Below are 20,890 nucleotides of genomic sequence, written 5' to 3' on the forward strand. Positions count from 1 at the left end.
GTAGGAGTGATCATCACACAGTCCTTGTGGAGATGAAGTCCCGTCTTCACATCGAGGATACTCTCCATCATGATGTGTGGCACTACCACCGTGCTAAATGGCTTTGAATACATCTAGCAACTCAAAACTGGGTATCCATGAGGCTCCATGGCCATGAGCAGCAGCTGGACTGTACATAAATCACAATGTATAACTTCATGGCCTGGCATATCCCCACTCTACCATTACCATTAAGGCAGGGGAGCAACCCTGATTCAATGAATAGTGCAGGAGAGCATGCCAGGAACAGTACCAGGCATACCTAAAAATGAGGCATCAATTTGGTGAAGCTACACCACAGACCGCTTGCATGCCAAACATCGGATGTAGCATGCGATCGACAGAGCTAAGCGATTCCACAACCAATGGATCAGATCTGAACCCTACAGTCCTGCCACATGCACTCATGAAAGATGGTGGACAACCAGCACATCAGTGCAAAAGACAAGCTGAAGCATTTTCAGTCATCTTCAGCCAGAGGTGTTGAGCGGATGACCCATCTTGGCCTTCTCCTAAGGTCCCCAGCATTACAGATCCAAGTATTCAGTCAATTCGATCCACTTCACATGATATCAAAAAGCGGCTGAAGGTACTGGATACTGCAAAGGTCACTGGCCCGAAAACATTCCAGCAACTGTATTGAAGACTTGTGCTCCAGAATTAGCTGCACCCCTAGCCAAGCTGTTCCAGTGCAGCTACAACACTGGCATCTACCCGGCAACGTGGAAAATTGCCCAGTATGTCGCGTCCACAAAAAGCAAAAAAAATCCAGCCCGGCCAATTACTGCCCCATCAGCTCAAACCCGATCATCAACAAAGTGATGGAAAATGTCGCTGACAGTGCTATCAACTTACTCACCAATAACCTACTCACTGAAGCTCAGTTTGGGTTCTGCTAGGGCCACTCAGCTCCTGGCCTCATTACATCCTTGGTCCAAACACTGACAACAGAGTTGAACTCATGAGGTGAGGTGTGCGTAACTGCCCTTGACATCAAGGCAGCATTTGACCAAGTGTGGCATCAGGGAGTCCTAGCAAAACCACAGTCAGTGGGAATCAGGGAGAAAACTCTCCACTGGTTGAGGTCATACCTAGCACAAAAGAAGATGGTTGAGGTTGTTGGATGTCAATCGTCTCAGTCCCAAGACATCACTGCAGGAATTCCTCAGGGTAGTATCCTAGGCCCGACCACCCTCAGCTGTTTCATAAATGACCTTCCCTCCATCATAAGGACAGAAATGGATGATTGCACAATGTTCAGTAAAATTTGTGACTCCTCAGATACTGAAGCAGTCCATGTCCATATGCAGCAAGACCTGGACAATATTCAGGTTTGGGCTGACAAGTGGCAAGTAACATTCGCAGCACACAAGTGGCAAGCAATAACCATCTCCAACAAGAGAATCCAAGCATCTCCCCTTGACATTCAATAGCATTACCATTGCTGAATTCCTTACTATTAACATCCTGGGGGTTACCATTGACCAGAAACTGAACTAGATCAGCAATATAAATATTGTGGCTACAAGAGCAGGTCAGAGGCTGGGAATTCTGTGGAGAGTAACTCATCTCCTGACTCCCCAAAGCCTGTCCACCATCTAAAAGGCGCAAGTTACGAATGTGATGGAATACTCTTCACTTGCCTGTATAAGTACAGCTCCCACAGTGCTCAAGAAGCTCAACACCATCCAGGGCAAAGCAGCGTGCTTGATTGGCACCCATCCACCATCTTCCATATTCACCACCTCCACCACTGACACACAGTGGCAGCAGTGTGTACTAACTGCAAGACGCACTGCAACAACTCACCAAGGCTCCTTCGACAGCATCTTCCAAACCCGTCACCTCTACCACCTAGAAGGACAAGGGCAGCAGATGCATGTGAACACCTCTACCTGCAAGCTTTCCTCCAAGTCACTCACCATTCTGACTTAGAACTACATCGCCGTTCCTTCACTGCCGCCGGGTCAAAATCCTGGAACTCCTTTCCTAACAACACTGTGGATGTTCCTATAACACACGGACTGCAATGGTTCAAAAAGGAGCACACCACTACCTTCTCAAGGGCATTTAGGGATGGGCAATAAATGCTGGCCTAGCCAGCAACGTCCACAGCCCATGAATAGAAAAAAAGTATTGTTCCCTCCCATCTGATGCCATTGTTCTTCTGTACTCCTGAAAGCTCTCTCTCCTTATAAACTCTCCTACCATATTCAAGGTCACTCCCTTGACCTGGAACTTCTTACACAGCTTTCTATGCAGCTTATCTGTTCCCAGGGTCTTGATCATTGATAACGCCATCTCCCAATTACTCCATTAGACCGCAACATCAGATTCCTAGTCAGCCCTGAACTGACTTTCCAATCCCATATATTCTCCATCTCAATTGCCATCTATTTCCATCCTCATGATATCACTAACATGCAACTTGTCTCAGTAAGTCTGTTCCTGAAATTCTTCTCCATGCCTCCACCACACTCAACCATTCCAATGCTTACCTGGCCAGTTTCCTATCCTCCATAAACTTCAACACATCTGAAACACAGCTGTCCCTGACTTATCTCACACCAAGTCCCACTCGCTCATCATTCCTGTCCTTCTTAAAGTCATAGCTCTTGGTTCCTTCAATGTTAAATTCTCATCCTTATGATTAAACCTCATGGCCTATCCACCCCTCATCTAAGCTCTTCCAGCCCGACCTCCGGCAGAGCTCTTCATTTGTCAGACCCTTGGCTTATTGTACATCCCACTGTCCCTTTCGCATCATGCCTTCAGCCAGCTTGGCCCTTTGGAATGCCCTCATCATCTTTCTTCTAAGACACTCCTTAAAACACACATCTTTGACAATGCTTCTCATTACTCCTCGTTGAGGAGGAGGTGGTGGCCTAGTGTATTGTCACCAGACCAGTAATCCAGAGACAATGGGTAATGTTCTGGGGACCTGGGGTCGAATTCCACCATGGCAGATGGTGGAATTTGAATTCAATAAATATCTGGAATTAAAAGTCTAATAATGCCTATGAAACCATTGTCAATTGTTGGAAAAACTAATCTGGTTCATTAATGTCCTTTAGGGAAGGAAGTCTGCTTTCCTTACTTCGTCTGGCCTACATGTGACTCCAGACCCACAAATATGTGATTGACTCTTAAATGCCCTCTGAAATGGCCTAGTAAGCCACTTAGTTGTAACAAACCGCTAAAAACAAGTCTACAAGGAATGAAACCAGGCGGACCAGCATCAATCTAGGCACTGGAAACGACAACAGAAAACTCAGCCCTGTCAAACCTGCAAAGTCCTCCTTACTAACATCTGGGGGCTCGTGCCAAAATTGGGAGAGGTGACTCACAGACTAGTTATGCATCAGCCTGACATAGTCATACTCCCTGAATCATACCTGACAGACAATGTCCCAGACACCATCATCACCATCCCTGGGTATTTCCTGTCCCACCGGCAGGACAGACCCAACAGAAGTAGCAGGACAATAGTATACAGTTGGGAGGGAATTGTCCTGGGAGTCCTCAAAATTGACTCCAGACCCCATGAAGTCTCATGGCATCAGGTCAAACACGAATAAGGAAACTTCTTGCTGATGACCATGAACTGTGCCCCCTCAGCTGATGAATCAACACTCCTCCATGTTGAACACCACTTGGAGGGAGCATTGAGGGTGGCAAGGACGCAGAACTTACTCTGAGTGGGATACTTCAATGTCCATCAGCAAGAGTGGCTTGATAGCACCAATACAGACCAAGCTGGCCGAGTCCTAAAGGACATAGCTACTAGACTGGGTCTGTGGCAGGTGGTGAGGGAACCAACAAGAGGGAAAAACATACTTGACCTCATCCTCACCAACCTGCCAGCCGCAGATGCATCTGTCCATGACAGTGTCAGTAGGAGTGACCACTGCACAGTCCTTGCGGAGACCAAGTCCTCCCACCTTCACATTGAGGATACCCTCCATTGTTTTGTGTGGCATTACCACTGTGCCAAATGGGATAGATTTTGAACAGATCTAACAACTCAGGACTAGGCATCCATGAGGCACTATGGGCCATCAGCAGCAGCAGAATTGTACTCAACCACAATCTGGAACCTCATGGCCTGGCATATCTCCCACTCTACCATTCCCACTAAAACCAGGGGATCAACCCTGGTTCAAAGAAGAGTGCAGGAGGGCATGCCAGGAACAGCACCAGGCATACCTAAAAATGAGGTGTCAACCTGGTGAAGCTAAAAAAGACTGCTTGCATGCCAAACATTATAAGCAGCAAGTGATAGACAGAGCTAAGCAATACCACAAGCAATGGGTCAGATCTAAACTCTGCAGTCCTGCCACATCCAGTTGTGAATGGTGGTGGGCAACTGAACAACTCATTGGAGGAACAGGCCCCATGAATATCCCCATCCTCAAAGATGGGGGAGCTCAGCACAGTCAGTGCAAAAGATAAGGCTGAAACATTTGCAACCATCTTCAGCCAGAAGGGCTGAGTGGATGATCCATCTCAGCCTCCTCCGGAGTCCCCCAGCATCACAGGTGCCAGTCTTCAGCCAATTTGATTTACTCCATGTGATATTAAGAAGCAGCTGAAGGCACTGGATACAGCAAAGGCTATAGGCCCTGACAATATTCTGGTGATAGTACTGAAGACTTGTGCTCCAGAACTTGCCGTGCCCCTAGCCAAGCCGTTCCAGTACAGCTACAATACTGGCATCTACCTGGCAATGTGGAAAATTGCCCAGGTATGTCATGTACACAAAAAGCAGGACAAATCCAACCTAGCCAGTTACCGCCCCATTAGTCTACTCTCGATCATCAGTAAAGTGATGGAAGGGGTCATTAACGGTGCTATCAGTGGCACTTGCTTAGCGATAAACTGCTCACTGACACTCAGTTTGGGTTCTGCCATGGCCCCTCAGCTCCTGACCTCACTACATGGACAAAAGAGCTTAACTCCAGAGATGAGGCGAGAGTGACTGCCCTTGACATCAAGGCAGTATTTGACCCAGTGTGGCATCAAAGAGCCCGAGCAAAACTAAAGTCAATGGGAATTGGAGGAAGACTCTCTGCTGGTTGGAGTCATACCTGGCACAAAGGAAGATGGCTGTGGTTGCTGGAGGTCAATCATTTCAGTTCCAGGTCATCGCTGCAGGAGTTCCTAGTGTCCTAGGCCCAACCATCTTTAGCTGCTGCATCAATGACCTTCCTTCCATCATAAGGTCAGAAGTGGGGATGTTCGCTCATGACTGCACAATGTTCAGCACCATTCATGACTCCTCAGATACTGAAGCAGTCCATGTCCAAATGCATGGCCAGGACAATATCCAGGCTTGGGCTGACAAGCAGCAAGTAACATTCGCACCACACAAGTGCCAGGCAATGACCATCTCCAACAAGAGAGAATCTAACCATCACCCCTTGACATTCAATGGCTTTACCATCGCTGAATCCCCCACTATCAACATTCTGGGGGTTACCATTGACCAGAAACTGAACTGCACTAACTACATAGATACTGTGGCTACAAGAACAGGAGTCCTGAGGCGAGTTACTCACCTCCTGACTCCCTAAAGCCTGACCACCATCTACAAGGCACAAGTCAGGTGTGTGATGGAAAACTCTCCACTTGCCTGGATGAGTGCAACTCCAACAAAACTCAAGAAGCTTGACACCATTCAGGACAAAGCAGCCCGCTTGATTGGCACCCCATCCACAAATATTCACTCCCTCCACCACCAATGTACTGTGGTAGCAGTGCGTAGCATCTACAAGATACACTGCAGGAACTCACCAAGGCTCCTTAGACAGCACCTTCTAAACCCATGATCGCTACCATCTAGGAGGACAAGAGCATCAGGCACATGGAAACACCACCACCTGGAAGTTCCCTCCAGTCGCTCACCATCCTGACTTGGAAATATATCACCGTTCCTTCACTGGGTCAAAATCCTGGAACTCCCTCCTTAACAGCACTGTGGTGTGTACTTATACCACATGGACTGCAGCGGTTCAAGAAGGCAGCTCACCACCACCTTCTCAAGGGCAATAAATGCTGGCCTAGTCAGCGATGCTCACATCCCATAAATTAATTTTTAAAAAGTCTCCTTCTTTGGCTTAACACCCACCTTTGCCTGATTACACCTCTGTGTAAAGTGCCCTGGGATGTTTTTCTAGGTTAAAGGCACTGTATAATTGCCAGCTATTGGTGTAGTTTAAATATTCATGTTCTTAGACATAGTAAAATTTGCCTCATGTCAGCCATTTTTTCCTGACATTTCAGGCTGTGTTCCTAATTTTCAAGTTTGCCAGTTAGGTACAAGTGATGTGACTCCATTTTGCATGGCATGACTGATAGCAAGTCATAAGCCTTTGATTAGATAAGGCTGATAAAATGAATATGGTCATGCTTATATTTGTCTCTCCTAAAAATATAGTGCTTTTGTGTCAGATTACACTTAAAAACTGAGAAACCCATCTTACCTTCACACGAACCATTTCTTCAGGAACGTTCATCATAGCATTGGTTAACCAGCTTTCCAAACTTTTTGCAAAATTCCGAATTGCTTGAGTCAAGGCACCTGGAAGGTGATTAACTGCAGTCAATAGCTGTGGATAATGATCCACAGTGCACACAGGCTAGCAAACATACATCTACAAAGTTGCTCTAGTCATAATTCCAAATAACTGATGAATTATTTAACTTTCCTGGAAATACTCACTCGGGATAGGCCGCAAGACATCTGGGATAAGGATCTCCACCAGACCTTGGTAAAGCATGTTATCACAGTATTTTGTCCACTTCAGAGAAGGCTCATACTTACAGAGGACAACCAGGCATGACTTAGGGAGGCGTTTCTCAGCTTCATCGTGACTGCAAAAAATAAACAACATTGAGTTAACAACACTTTGGGATGTTGCTGGTGACTATGCAATTTTTTAGTTTTCCTTTTGATTGCTAGAGAAGGCCCTGACAAAATACTAACGAGTTTCTAAAAATCTAACCTAAGATGCCATTCTGTTAGGAATTAGAGCTATATTATTCCTCGAGTCCAATGCAACACATGCACACCACTTTATCTGTAGCTCAACTCTGTCTCTTTCCCACCATCACTTTTATAATTCCTTTCTTCCTAAAAGATGTTTTGTTAATCACTCACACTGATAATCCTGAGCCATCACTGGATTGGGAAGTGTTGTATCGCCAAAATGTCTTCCACAAGGTTTCAACCAGAGTAAACTGTAGGTTCACCATCACATCCAGGATTGCCTATAGAGACAAAATGAAGACATTTGAAGAGGTTACTGCTATTCTAATGGTAATTCAGGTTGCAATGCCATTAATAAGTATAAAGGGAATATGAATTAAGAATTAATTAATTCCAGTAAATCCACTGATCAACTTCCTTATAAATGAAATACATTATGAATTCTAAGGAAAGTAAGGCTTGACTAGATTAAAGATTTAATGCAAAGATTGAGAGAGACATAACTAAGACAAAGGCCAAAGTAATAAGTTGAAAAAAAAGCTAATTTTAATGAGGTGAGAATGGAACTAGAGAAAATAAATGGAACATTTCACTAATAAACAAAGAAATAGAGCAACGGGAGATACTTTAAAATTATCAATAGAATTCAAGAGAAATCTATTCAATTAAAATGCAAGAAACAAACTAGTCATTAATGACACACTATGGATGAATAAAGAAATAAGGGATAAAATGCAACTAAATACAATGACATACATTAGCTGGAAATGGTTGGTTCTCACCTAGTGGTTGGAGAACTGGTGGGAGACTCACATCGCTTTTCTCTGGTAAATCCAACACTATTACATTCCAATCAGGCACTTACCTGGGCAGCATCAGACCTCCTGTTTATTAAGCCCCCAATAGGGCAATCAGAGGCCAGCAGTTCTCCAGTATTGGCAGTGCCATCGGGAGCGGTGACCACTACCAGTATTACAGTGGGGCTTTCACCAGGGATTGACAATGGATCCTTGTGTCTTAAGTGTGGATGCATGTGGGTGGGATGGTCGTGGAGACCAGTGAAGGAGGGTGGGGAGGGATCACAACAGGGTTTGCTGGGTGGCCTCCCTGGATGTCACCCCCCATGTATCGCATGAGGCTTTTAAGTAGCCACATGAGGGCTCCAAATTGCCTCTGAGAGGGATGACTGACTCAAGTCTTTCCACTCCACCCCAAACATGATAGGAAGGAGGCAGGATTTCCACTCCGCACTCTCCCACCCAATCACACTGATCCTCCCCAGCCCCCACCTCCAAACGTGCCTGGTTGAGGGGGGGGGGCGGGCATTTAATTCCATCCATTGTGGATGCAGACAAAAAGCAGAGGATGACAAGAGGTTATACAAAGAAGTTAGCAAAGAAGTAAAAAAAAAATTAGGAAGGTAAAGTGAAACTACAAAATTAAATTATTAAGGATACGTAAAGAAATAATAAAACATTCTACAGACAAACAACAAAAGAAAACAATAATGGCAGAAATATTAAATAATTACTGTGCCTTGGTATTCACTAGAGTGGCTAACATGGTGCATGTGACAACATAAGTACTGAAAAGATATCAATACTTTCAAGCAAAGGGAAAAGTGCTGGAGAACGAGTTAGCTTAACGTCAATGGCAGGGGAGATAATGGAAGCTTTACTCAAAGATGAAATAGAAAAATATCTAGAAACCAAAAATATAATTATTTCAAAAAGGGAGGTTGCCCTTGACCAATCTTACTGAATTATTTGAGGTAGTAACAGAAAGGGTAGATTAAGGTAATGGAGTAGGCATAACGCATTTAGATTTTCAAAAAGCATTCGACAAGTACCACATAGTAGGTTCGTGCCTAATTTGGAATATGTGGGGCCGGTTTTTTGTGCCTGATTTGGGATGGAATGGAGGCAAACGGCTGGAAAAGATAGCGGTGATATTGCGCTGCCTCTGTTTCTGGCATTAGCAGTACGGGTGAGACCAGGGGCTGGGCAGACTAGTAAATTCACTCGCAACAAGGATCAAGCCAGTAAGGCACTTAAGGAGCTCACCTTTGAATCTTTTCAAATTTTCATAGGGACGGGCAGGCCAGCTCAAGAGTGGTGAGAACATGCTCAGCTACATTTCAAATGCAGATGATCAACTTATCATTGGCAGTGAAGAGGGTTAGTGGAGCAGAGGGGACCTACCCATCACAGGACAAGTCAGAAAAATATTAATAAATTTGCACCTTCCTGCTCTATCACGGGTTCCATCTGCCCTCCAAAATGTGAAAAGTCTGCACTTCCAATTTTTTCAAATTTAAAAGTTACTGTCCAATTTACTTAAATAGGAGGTGCTTATTCTGTAAAATAAGATTATTATTGATTGAGTTGCCGCAGTGCATCTTGTCGACAATACACTGCAGCCATGTTGTGCTGGTAGTGAATGCAGTGAATGGAGATTCACAAAAATGGTTTGGGTGGGGGTGGGGGGATGAGGAAATTCAGTGATGAAGATAGACTGGAAAAGTTGGAACTATTTTCCTTGGAAAAGAGAAGACTGAGAGGAGATTTGATAGAGGTATTCTAGATCATGAGAGGTCTAGACAGAGTAGATAGGAGTAGATGTTCCCATTTGTGAAAGGATCGAGAACAAGAGGGCACGGATTGAAAGTAATTGGCAAAAGAAACAAAAACGACATGAGGCAGAACGTTTTCACACAGGGAGTGGTTACGGTCTGGAATGCGCTGCCTGAGAGTGTGGTGGAGGAAGCAGTTCAATTGAGGCATTCAAAAGGGATTCAGACTGTTACCTGAAAAGGAAGAATGTGCAGGATTATGGGGAGAAGGCGGAGGAATGGCATTAGGTGAATTGCTCATTCGGAGTACCAGTGCAGACATGATGGGCCAATGGCCTCCTTCTGTGTTGTAACAATTCTGTGATTCTGTGAATGCTTAATTTGGTGGACATGATGCTCATCTCATAGATTGCATTTTCCTGAATGGCATGGAGATTCCCAAGTGTTATTGTTTCTGGCATCAGAAAAGTGGGTGAGGGCAGGGGTGGGCGGGCTAGCAAATTCACTTGCAGCAATTATCAGGTCAATAAGACACTAAGCTAGTGGAAAATGTTGCATCACACTCCTGACTTAGGTTTAGTAGGCAGTGGAAAGTTTCTGGGGTGCCAGGAGGTGATCCACACCAGAATACTCAGCCTCTAACTGGCTCTTGCAGCCACAGTTTTATGTGGCTGGTTTGGTTAAGTTTCTTCTAGTCAATGGTGACCGCCCACGATATTAATGGTGGGGGAAACCAAGGATAGAAATACCAGTGAATTTTAAGGGGAGGCGTTCAGACTCTCTCTTGTTTGAGACAGTCATTTTCTGGCATTTAAATGGTTAGGAACAGTTGTGCCACATATCTGCCCAAGCCTGATTGTTGTCCAGGTCTTGCTGCATGCAGCCACAAACTGCTTCATTAGCTGCAGCATTGCAATTGGAATTGCACACTCTGTAAACATTAGCAAACACTTCCACTCCTGACTTTAACGGTCGTAAGGTCATCAATGAAGCAACTGAAAACTGCCTGAGGAACTCCAACAAACACAACCATCTTCATTTGTGTAGGCGTGACTCCAGTCAGTGAAGTTTTCCACCTGAGCTCCAAGAACTTCAACTTTACTAAGATTTCTTGGTGCCACACTCAGTCATCTGCCTTGATGTCAAGGACAGTCACTTATGCCTTTTGAATTATTTTGTAAATGCTTAAGCTAAGTTTGTAATGTCTGTAGCTGCATGTTCCTGGCAGAACCAAACTCAGTATTGTGGGCAGGTTATTGATCAATACACCTTCCATCACTCTGCTAATTATTGAAAGTAGACTGATGGGCTGGTAATTGGTCAGACTGGATGTGTCCTGCTTTTTTTTGGACAGGAGATACCCAGGCAATTTTATGCTTTGATGTGTGAGATGCCGGTATTGTAGATGTACTGGAACAGTTTGGCTAGAGGTGCAGCTAGTTCTGGAGCACAAGTCTTCAGCACCACAGCCTTGATGTTGTCAGGCACCATATCCTTGTTCTAAGATCATATTAAAGAACCTCGCAAAAAGTATGGAAAGGCAGATTAGTGAGACCAATAGTTTACTCCTGCCCAAAACGTTATGCTACTAAACTAAAGTTTTAATTTTTATGCTTGGTTTACAATAAACTTGTGATTTTATTTGGATGTGTCAGGAATTATAATACCTCACAGTGCTCCCGATAGAGTAGCTGGAAAGCTTTGATGTGTTCCATAGTGATACCATCTGGCAATGTTTTTCCCTGCAAGTCTATTTCAACAAATTCTGGTAGAGCCCGAGAGGCATCTGTAATATATTATACAATGAAGAATGCAATCACAAGTTAGTATTCTTAAGGTTATTCTTAATAAAAGTATCAAACACTGAAATGTGAATCTGCCGTAGTCTTCATCAATGGTTAGGTCACTTGTGTCAGTGAGAGCACTTATTTTACAGTCTGTGGTCTCACATTTGCGTTCTGAAGTTATCCAGCAATGGAATCTGTCACCTTAAAATGAACAAAACTTAGCAGTTGTTCTCAGATCAACTAACTAATTGGAAGGAGATAGGGAGAATTGGCACTAATTGTCGATCTGCTTTGTTTGTTTGGTCAGTTACAGAAAAGCCTTGGTGATGGTCATGAAGGTGGAAACCATTACACTCCTGTCAGGAAGTCTTGTAGACTGGACATACTGTAAGGTTGGCATATTTTTTGAAATAAAAATATTAATTGTCCCATAATGTGCCATAATATTTAAGTCTGGATAATTGATACTTTACTCACCAGATGGGTAAAGTTGTTAGGAAAACATGAGATTTTATTCAGAATCTAATCATCAAATCAGAGCAACTTACAGTAATCAGTCTATTGTCTTTGATGTTTCAACACAAAATTTGGCAGTTTGCATTTCTCCAGATCATTAGTCCTGCAAAACAGTTTTCTGTATTGCTTGCTCATCTAGACTTTTCACCTCAAACAGCTCCTCCCAATGGGAGTACAAATGATGTCCACCATTAATTTATAGACATGAAGAAACGGTTTTCAATAATGTATGTATTTTACAAAAGTTCAGTATGGTCTTAACAACTACTTCACTCAGATTTACACAGTCATTAATTCATGTGCAGGGTCATTAGTTTCTGTTAGGCTCAAATGTATGTTTAATAATGAAATAAAAGATCTGTTGTAACAGTGGGAAAATATCTGGAGAAGCCACTGAAAATAAAATTGTATGAAGAACTATTTTGTTTCATTCATTTTACTAATGAAGTGAAGAGGGATGAAATAGTCAATATCAATATGTTATCATTCATGACTACCTCAATTTGCGATGCAAAATATATTATCTGCATTTGCTACAGAGGAATTTAACAGGTTAGTGAAACTGATTTGGTAACTTACCCAAGAACTGCTGATACTGCTGGACCTGCGCGCTGATATCTGACAGGCCACCACCCTGCTGTTGCCCAACTCCCATACCATTTGTCATCCCCTCCACCTTCTGGATTGGCTTGAGTCTGTAGCATGAAGGAGAAAACGGACTGAAATACAGTCCATTCCTTAATGGTCAAAGTAGCATTTTCCAAAAACAAAAATGAAATATAGAATAAAACTTACTTTTCATTGTTGCCATTTGATCCAGAATTGCTATGTAGGGCTAATTAATGTCCTGAAAGGGACATTGCCAGCATGTGATCTCCCAAATACTGACATTGATGCAACAGTGATTTGGAAGACAATTATCAAACGTAACCTCATAGTACCGCCTGCGAACTTTACAATAAAACTCTCAGCTTATATTAACCATTTTGACTACAATAGCAGCAGGCAGCAAGTTGTAGGACCACCATGATGACCAACATGCTACTAACTCAATGAAGAAATTGGAATTCTTCATTCAGGATTGGCAGAATATGACAAGTGATGTTCCTCAATGGTCTGTGCAGGGACCTCAGCTTTCCACCATATATGTGAATGACTTGGATGAAGGAATGAAGAGTTGTATCTTCAAGTTAGGAGGCACAGTAAGTTGAATGGAAGGGAGCAGGAAGTTACAAAAGGACACAGACAAAGTGAGTAGGTGAAGCTATAGCAGATGGAGTACAATGTGACCAATTATGAGGACATCAATTTTGGATCTTAGAAAGACAAATCAGAATAGTTTCTTTATGGTGAGAAACTACTAACTGCGAAGGACTAGAGGGAGTCCATGTACACAAATCACTAAAGGTTGTACACAGGTATAACAAAGTAATCAAGGAAAGCTAATGGAATGTTAGCCTTTATCTCAAGCAGGTTGTAATTCATGTTATACACAGTCTGGGTCAGACACCCACCTTGGAGTACTCTTTGGACACCAAGCCTTAGGAAATACAAATTGGCCTTTGAAGAGGTATAGCAAAGATGCACCAGAATCTATTAAATCATAGAATTAATTATGAGGATAAGTTGCATAAACTTAGCTTGTATTCCTTTGAGTTTAGAAGGTTGAGGTGTGATCCAAACGACATGTTCAAAATGATAAAGGGATTTGTTCGGGTATATAAAAATAAACTATTTCTCTGCTTGGAGAATCCAGAAAATGACAGCATTATCTTAAATTCAGAGCCAGGCCATATGGGTGGGGGGGCGGGGGGGGTGGGGGGGGGGGAAGAATCAGAAAGCAACTCATCATCCAAAGATTGTAGAATGCTGGAACTCACTCTCTAAAAAGGCCGAGAAAGGTATGCAAATTGTAATATTCAAACCTGATTGACAGATGTTGTTAGGTAAATGCATCAAGACGTGGCAACCAAAGGTAGGTAAATAGAGTGAGATACAGATCAGTTATTATCTATTTGAACAGATTCAAGATGCTGAATGGCCAACTCCTGTTCCTATGTAGGATTCATAAAATAGCCTGGTAAGTAGGAAATATCATGCAGTATTTATTAGACTGGGATAATCAAGAAATAAGGTTCCTTGAGAAGGAAAACTGTGGTTAGGCAATTTGCTCTGAACTGAGCAACTTCCAGTCTTGCTCACTGTCCTCTTTACTGTATTTGAAGACAATCACCTGAAGCAAATACAAGTGCAGACAGTGGAAGTTGAAGGGTAAGTTGACTCTTGAATAAGGCATGTTGGACAGTAAGAGTTTCTTTTCATGAATCAATAGCGGCAATTTATTGAAAACTGTTTCGGCAAAAGTTAAGTAATTTTTGTAAAGTTTGGAAGGTCTAATGGATACCACTATAAAAAGAGGAAACACATCTTTTATTTTGGAAATGAAAGCATTATCTTAAAGGTACGTACTTCCCTAGTCTGAATCAGTTGTTGATTCAGAATTGATGCAAATCATCGGCTTCAGCATAAATGGGACCCTTCTCTCGTTCACTCACCTCTGTTTCTGTGTGAATGGCTGTTGTCTTATGGCCAGATGCTGCTGATCCTCTATCAGTCGAATTAGTGGTGAGTTTGCTTTAATGCGAAGCCCATAATAGTGATACTTTGAGTTTCCCCTATAAATGAAGGAAAATAGTTTCTGAACAGTAGTTAGGGGTAACTTCCTAGAACACATTCACAGTATCTACCTTTGCATTCAGGGTGTACTAGCATACTGATTATGTTATTGGACTAGTGTTCCAGAGGTTTGGATTAACAATCTGGAGACATGAATTAAAATCCTACCATGGCAGCTAGGGAATTTAAGTTTAATTAATTAAATAAACCTGGAATAAAAAAGTTAGTATCAAGAATGATGACCATGAAACTACCAGACTGTTGTAAAAAACCCATCTGTTCATTAATGCCCTTTAGGGAAGGAAACCTGGCACCCATACACAGTTTGGCCACTTTATGCTCCAGGTCCAAGGCAACGCGGTTGACTTAGTTGCCATCTGAAATGCCCTAGAATGCTACTCAGTTGCATTTTGTAGGAATGGGCAATGAAAGCTGGTCTTCCAGTGATGCCAACATCCTTTGAATGAATAAAAAGCATTTCCTAAAGTAATAAACGAATCCCTCCTATTGATGCTAACATCAAACATTCCAAATAATAAACGGACTAATCCTAGTGACCAACCTTCGTATTGAAGCATCAGGCATTGCTTAAAATCAGCATAAAAAGTGCTGCTAGATCACAGCTCTGAGGTGGACTCAGCACGTCCCTCAGAAATCAATCCAGAACTAACTTGGCAATTCCAAATTAAAACAAGAAATAAAAGGAAAAATGGCTGCAAATAATTCACAGTTTTTTTCTGGTCCTCCTATTTTCAGTTGTGCAGCCCATTTATTTTAATTTGCTTTTCTCTTACTGGAATCTTTCTTGTAATGCTTAAAACTAAATAGCCTTTTATTTATATTTGCTCTTGCAATAACATAGTTGTATTCCTACTTACTTCCTACACAGATTTTGCTTAATGCCACAATACCATACATTTATTAAAACTTGACAGAAAAGAAGTGCTTATCTTATGCTAAGATTTAGCCTGATCTTTTTTTGGTTTCTGCAGAATTTATTTTCCACTGTTCTTGATTGCTTTTTTGGACATTCCTATCTTTACATGCAGCACCAACTCTGGCCACACAGTGGTGCTATCACACAATGTCAAAATTATATTTTTAAAGGGAAAATTGAAATACAGAATTGCTTGTTTCAGCTCAATTATCACGTGTTCTATCACCCTCAGAGTAAAAGAGTTATTTTCCTGGAATAAAATGGTAATACATGCCAGTTCAATAAGTCCTTTAGATGTTGGGTCCAGGCTTTCTTCCCTCAATAGCCCACTATGAAACTTTCTAGATGATGGTGCACTTCTAGTTTACATATATGCAACGTATCAATATTGCTGCAATAATCTGTTTCTTGACATAAAAATTGTCAATTTGGCAAGCCAAACAGTTGCATTAGAGAGCTGCTACAGCAGGGGCTTAAAGGATCAGTCCACAAGTGTGATACTGAGCTTCCGCTCACCTATTATTTAATTCTCTACCCTACTCCCACCTCTTTTTTATCTCTGCCTCCTGCACTGTTCCAATGCAGCTCAATGTAAGCTCAAGGAACATCACCTCTTCTTTCGATGTAGCGCTTTATAGCCTCCCCGACTCAATGCTGCGTTCAACAATTTCCAATCATAACTTTCACTCCCATTTTTTCAGTCGGCAGCTGTTAGTGGTGATTCGTTTACATGGCTATTCTTATTTTAGGCCCTCTTCCAGATCCATCTTTTGTTTCTTTACTTATACAATGACCATCGCCCTTTACCTTGTCCTATCATTCCTTTTGTCATTTAATCACTCCTGTCTTCCAACCTATCACAGAGCTACTCTTCTGTTCTCTCCACTCTCTCATCCCTCTCTGTCTGCATCTGCATTTGCTTTAAAGTTGTTAAATTTCAGTTTTTTCCAGCTTCTGATGAAAGGTCATCAACCTGAAATGTTAATTTTCTTTTTCTCTTCACAGCTGCTGCCTGACCTGCTGAAGATTTCCAGCATTTGCTGTTTTTATTCCAGATTTCAGTCAGTGTCTGTTGTATGCTGCTCCACAAATGTTGTGAAGTTAGAAATGCATCACAAATTTACGCAAAAACATTATTACAAATGTCATCTCATGAAAATTTGTTTTTGCTGCAAGTTGCAAAGCACAGGTTCTCAAAAAGTTTAACTTTCAACAGGAGCAGAACTGAAGGTAACTTGCATTTGAGCACCAGAATATTTCTGAAGTTAGTCCATACATTTCAAATTAAATGAATGACTTCTGAGATGCCCTTTAACTAGTGAATCTGAAATACATCGAAACCCATGTACAAAAGGATAGAGAAAGCTAACCGTGTGCCAAGTCTCCGGGTCCGGAGTCCCATGAATACTGATCTTATCAGTTTGCCAAATGAGGCAGCGTTTACAGGCTCCAGTTTCTGCTCCTGACAGTGTAGCAGGTAGTGACAGTACAGAGTGCTTCGAGGCAAACTCACTCCTTCTGCTGTTTCATAGTTATCTAATAACCACTGAACCTGTGTAAGAACAAAAAGAATGTTTCTTTCATCACTTTCATTCATCATTTTCCTTGCAACACCATTTTAGTGGGAATTTAAGTTAAGGAAATTTCCAATCTGTCAGATTTTACATTTGTTTTAATGTAACTGGAAAAAGAACATCAACAGTAAAATGTTAACTTTGCAATGTAACAGACTGAAAATCCACAGGAGCAAAGCAAAGGACAATAATTCATGTCGAAGAATATTCTTTAAGATTCACTCAGAGAGTGTGGCATTTCACAAGTAATTTAAATAATTAATTGGTCTGCTGATGAATTGCTCATGAAAAAGAAAAAAAATAAAGTGAGGTAGATTTTCAACTTGCTGCCTGGGCACAAAATTGGTGCTGCAGGTCAGCTGCCATGACAGAAACTGGTCCTTATTCATTGTTTTTAGTGGAAATGAAATTCGGTTGTTTCTACATTAGCAGGCCAATCCGCAACATCTTTCTCACGGCCAAGTGGGCAAAATTGAAAATCTGATCCTGTTGTCTATGCATAATGATTATGTCCCTTTCTGTTTGATTTTCAATCATTCCCTTTGCATCGCTCTACTTTTCTCATTCATTTTGTCTTTTCTTTCTCCCTCTTTCTGTTAAGACTTTCCACTCATTGCCTTTCTTCTGTATATCTCCCTCTGACTGCTCTGCCTGAAGGCATAAGGTGCACACACACATTAGCGATCTGTCACTGTCTCTAACGACATTAGCTTTACAAACACAGAAGTGATTCCTTTGTGTTTAATGAGAATAATAAAAAAGTAAAATAATTCTGCCAAGGCTTTCTGATTCCTCCAATAGCTAAAATAGCCTGTTAGGTGTATAAAGCACTCCAGTTCATTTTGAATCAAATCACGAGGCGGTGATCTCCAGTGCGCACTAGAATGTTTCATTGCAGAGTGTGACGCAGCTGGGATGTGGATCAGCACCTCCAAATCCGAGATCATGGTTCTCTCCCGGAAAAGAGTAGGCTGCTCCCTCCAGAGGGGGAACAGCTTCCCTTAGTGAAGGAGTTCAAGTATCTCAAGATCTGGTTCGTGAATGATAGTGGGGTGAGCGTCAGATTGATCAGCTGATCAGTGCAGCGGCTGCAGTTTTCCGGGCGCTCTACCGGTTTGTGGTGGTGAGATGGGAGCTGAATTTTAGGGGGAAGCTCTTGGTTTACTGGTTGATCTACATCCCCAACCTCACCTATGCTCATGAACTGTGGGTAATGATTGAAAGGTAAGATTACTAGTACAAGTGGCGGTAATGAGGTTTCTCCGCAGGATTGCTGAGCGTACTCTCTGGGACAGGGTGAGGAGTTCAGTTCCTTCGGATCAAGCGGGGCTAGTTGAGGTGGTTCGGGCATCTGATAAGGATGCCCCCTGATAGGCTCTCGCTGGAGCTGTACCAGGCACGGCACACTGGGCAGAGACCTTGAGACCGACCCAGGACACACTGGAGGAATTGGCTGGCCTGGGAATGTCTGGGAATCCCCCAGGAGGAGCTGGAATCTGTGGCTGAGGAAAGGGAAGTCTGGTCGGCCCTGCTCAGCTTACTGTCACCATGGCCCTCACCAGGAGAAGCAGTGTGAAAGTGGATGGATGGATGGATGGATGCAAGGCTTTGCACACAAAAATATTAGTGCCTTGTACACTGTATTTTGTGTCACACAGTTTAATGCAGTATGCCCTAAAATATCCAATTCACTATCTGCGACAAAACCCTGCACAAGGTAATATTCTATTATTTCTACAAGGTGGTCCAATTCAATAAACGGGTCCTTTATGAAGTGTGTTAATGTTATACAGTCACAATTAATTAACATTGGTACAATATATCCACTGTGCCTGTGAACAAATGCTTTTACAATATACGGAAGTGCATAGTCTTGTAACACTCTGTAAAAACTTTCACTGGCTCCTCCACCCACATTTTCCTGAGAAGGTTCACCAAAATTTGTCTACATTTTATCAGGTTACTTGATTCAACACTCAATATGAAAGATAGACAGCAAACCATTAATTTATAAAATGTTTATGCTCTTGTATCTATATTGTATGGGAGCATCTTAGTGGCTATAGCACTGAGGGTTCAAATGACTACACAAAATGTTGAGGTGTCAACTCTTGCAGTTCATAATATCATGAGAACTCTCAATTGGGATATAGCCACATAATGCTCCAAGCAGTTATTATTTTACATATTAAATGCACAACAAACATGAATAACAAAGCTCTTAATGGAAAATATATTTGTTTGTTTACTTTGTATTTATTCCCAATTTTATCCAAGGTGCTGCTCGCCCACAGATAGCATCCTTCAGCCTGGAGACTAGGATGGTCTGGTGCGCAGATTTCTCTACCACAGCTGTCAATGTTGTTCCATGAAATAACAACAGAAAATACACTTGCTAGGCTGCAAGTCTATTGTCTCAGCTTTTTCAAAAGAGCATCCCAAATTAGAAATATATCACATCTAGCAAAAACGTATTAAATTTGGTCTCAAAAGTGGCATGCAATTTAGAGCGACAGGCAATCCTGTGACCCAGACCTTCGACCATCTGGTTGGGAGGCAAGTGTTCTAACATTTGTGCTACTGGACCACCCTTATTGAACAATACAAAACAGAAACCCCAGGGGAGTCAGCACTTGGAAGAGTTGACCAGTGACTCACTGTGGCTGGAGAGGCACGCATGGTGTGACTGTAAGACTGACTGGAGCTCCCCAGCATGTAACCTCCCTGGATGACATAGGTCCCTCCTCCTGGGTTGGCCACAATCTGCCCTCCCGTGACATACATTGGCACCGTTCCACTACTGACCACGTTCTGCGAAGTCACCGGCGTGGCAACCTGGTTTGGTGTCCCCTGAGATTCATAGTAACTCCCGCTTGTGTTCTGGCTGTACAGCTGAGTTTCTGAATAAGGGTAGGTGTTTGAGCGTCTGAAATGAGAAAGTATGGCAGCGGTTCCACAAAGATGACTTTAGTGACAGTTTGCCTACTTATATTCAGGAGCGTAGTATTACAAACCTATTGTGAATTAAAGATAAACAAACCACATTAGAGGCTCTATGTTAAATGTCTTACTTTGGTTGCCCAGGAGGGGCATGCAGCTCTTCTAACTAATTTGTTCCATAGATCTTCACTTTCGTCTAAAACACTGTAGGCACTTTTTATGGTGAAAATATAAAATGCATGAATCAGGTACATTAAATGAATTTGGAGATTCAAAATATGCTCATTCAGACCATTTGTTATAACATTTCATATAATTTATGAATATGAAAAGTTTTGAATGCCTGAGTGATGTGATAATGCACTACATAATGCAAGCTCTTTCATAAACAAGGGGAAAGTTTAAAAAATGAGAAAAAAGCAAGTAGATTTTTAAAACAATTACAAACTTAGAGCTTCATAAGTTTCAATACTATATAGCCCAGTAACAGTTCCTGTATACTTCCTATAATAATTTGAAATCCTGAGATAAATGGTTAGAATAAAGCCTTTTTTTTAGTGGTTACTTCTTAAAATTAGCTTAAACAGAAGGAAGTTTGCTATATCAGTCAGAACATGAATTATATTGCAAATCTATTGTATAGTGCTCACGCAGTTGTTTGAGCAGCAATTATTAACATTACATCAGCAGCCTGCAATCGGTCTTCCAAACAAAGATTTAGGTTAAATATTTAGAAGTGTACAAGCACCCCACAACAACCACCTGCATTCATATGGCACCCTTACGTACAAAACATTCCAGGGTTCTTAACAAGGGCATACGAATAAAAATACTTTTGACATCAAGCCAGGAGGTAGTAGG

The 20,890-nt window shown here is 42.1% G+C and overlaps 1 protein-coding gene across 6 annotated transcripts in view; it reads right to left on the bottom strand.

Annotated features, from left to right (window-relative positions):
• LOC144668975 (MHC class II regulatory factor RFX1-like) overlaps positions 1-20,890 on the bottom strand; it is a 118,116-nt gene that overhangs the window by 11,504 nt on the left and 85,722 nt on the right. For 3 of the 6 annotated variants that reach the window (XM_078531510.1, XM_078531508.1, XM_078531512.1), the window contains 8 exons: positions 19,748-20,015; positions 16,886-17,067; positions 14,458-14,577; positions 12,482-12,621; positions 11,267-11,385; positions 7,199-7,308; positions 6,761-6,912; positions 6,522-6,619 (listed from right to left, as the gene is read on the bottom strand). In XM_078531510.1, the coding sequence (XP_078387636.1) occupies positions 6,522-6,619; positions 6,761-6,912; positions 7,199-7,308; positions 11,267-11,385; positions 12,482-12,621; positions 14,458-14,577; positions 16,886-17,067; positions 19,748-20,015 (1,189 nt within the window). The remainder of the gene's footprint in view (positions 1-6,521; positions 6,620-6,760; positions 6,913-7,198; positions 7,309-11,266; positions 11,386-12,481; positions 12,622-14,457; positions 14,578-16,885; positions 17,068-19,747; positions 20,016-20,890) is intronic. The other 3 variants (XM_078531513.1, XM_078531509.1, XM_078531511.1) reach the window with 2 other exon arrangements.

Source organism: Cetorhinus maximus, chromosome 28, assembly GCF_964194155.1.
Source record: "Cetorhinus maximus chromosome 28, sCetMax3.hap1.1, whole genome shotgun sequence".
NCBI lineage: Eukaryota > Metazoa > Chordata > Chondrichthyes > Lamniformes > Cetorhinidae > Cetorhinus > Cetorhinus maximus.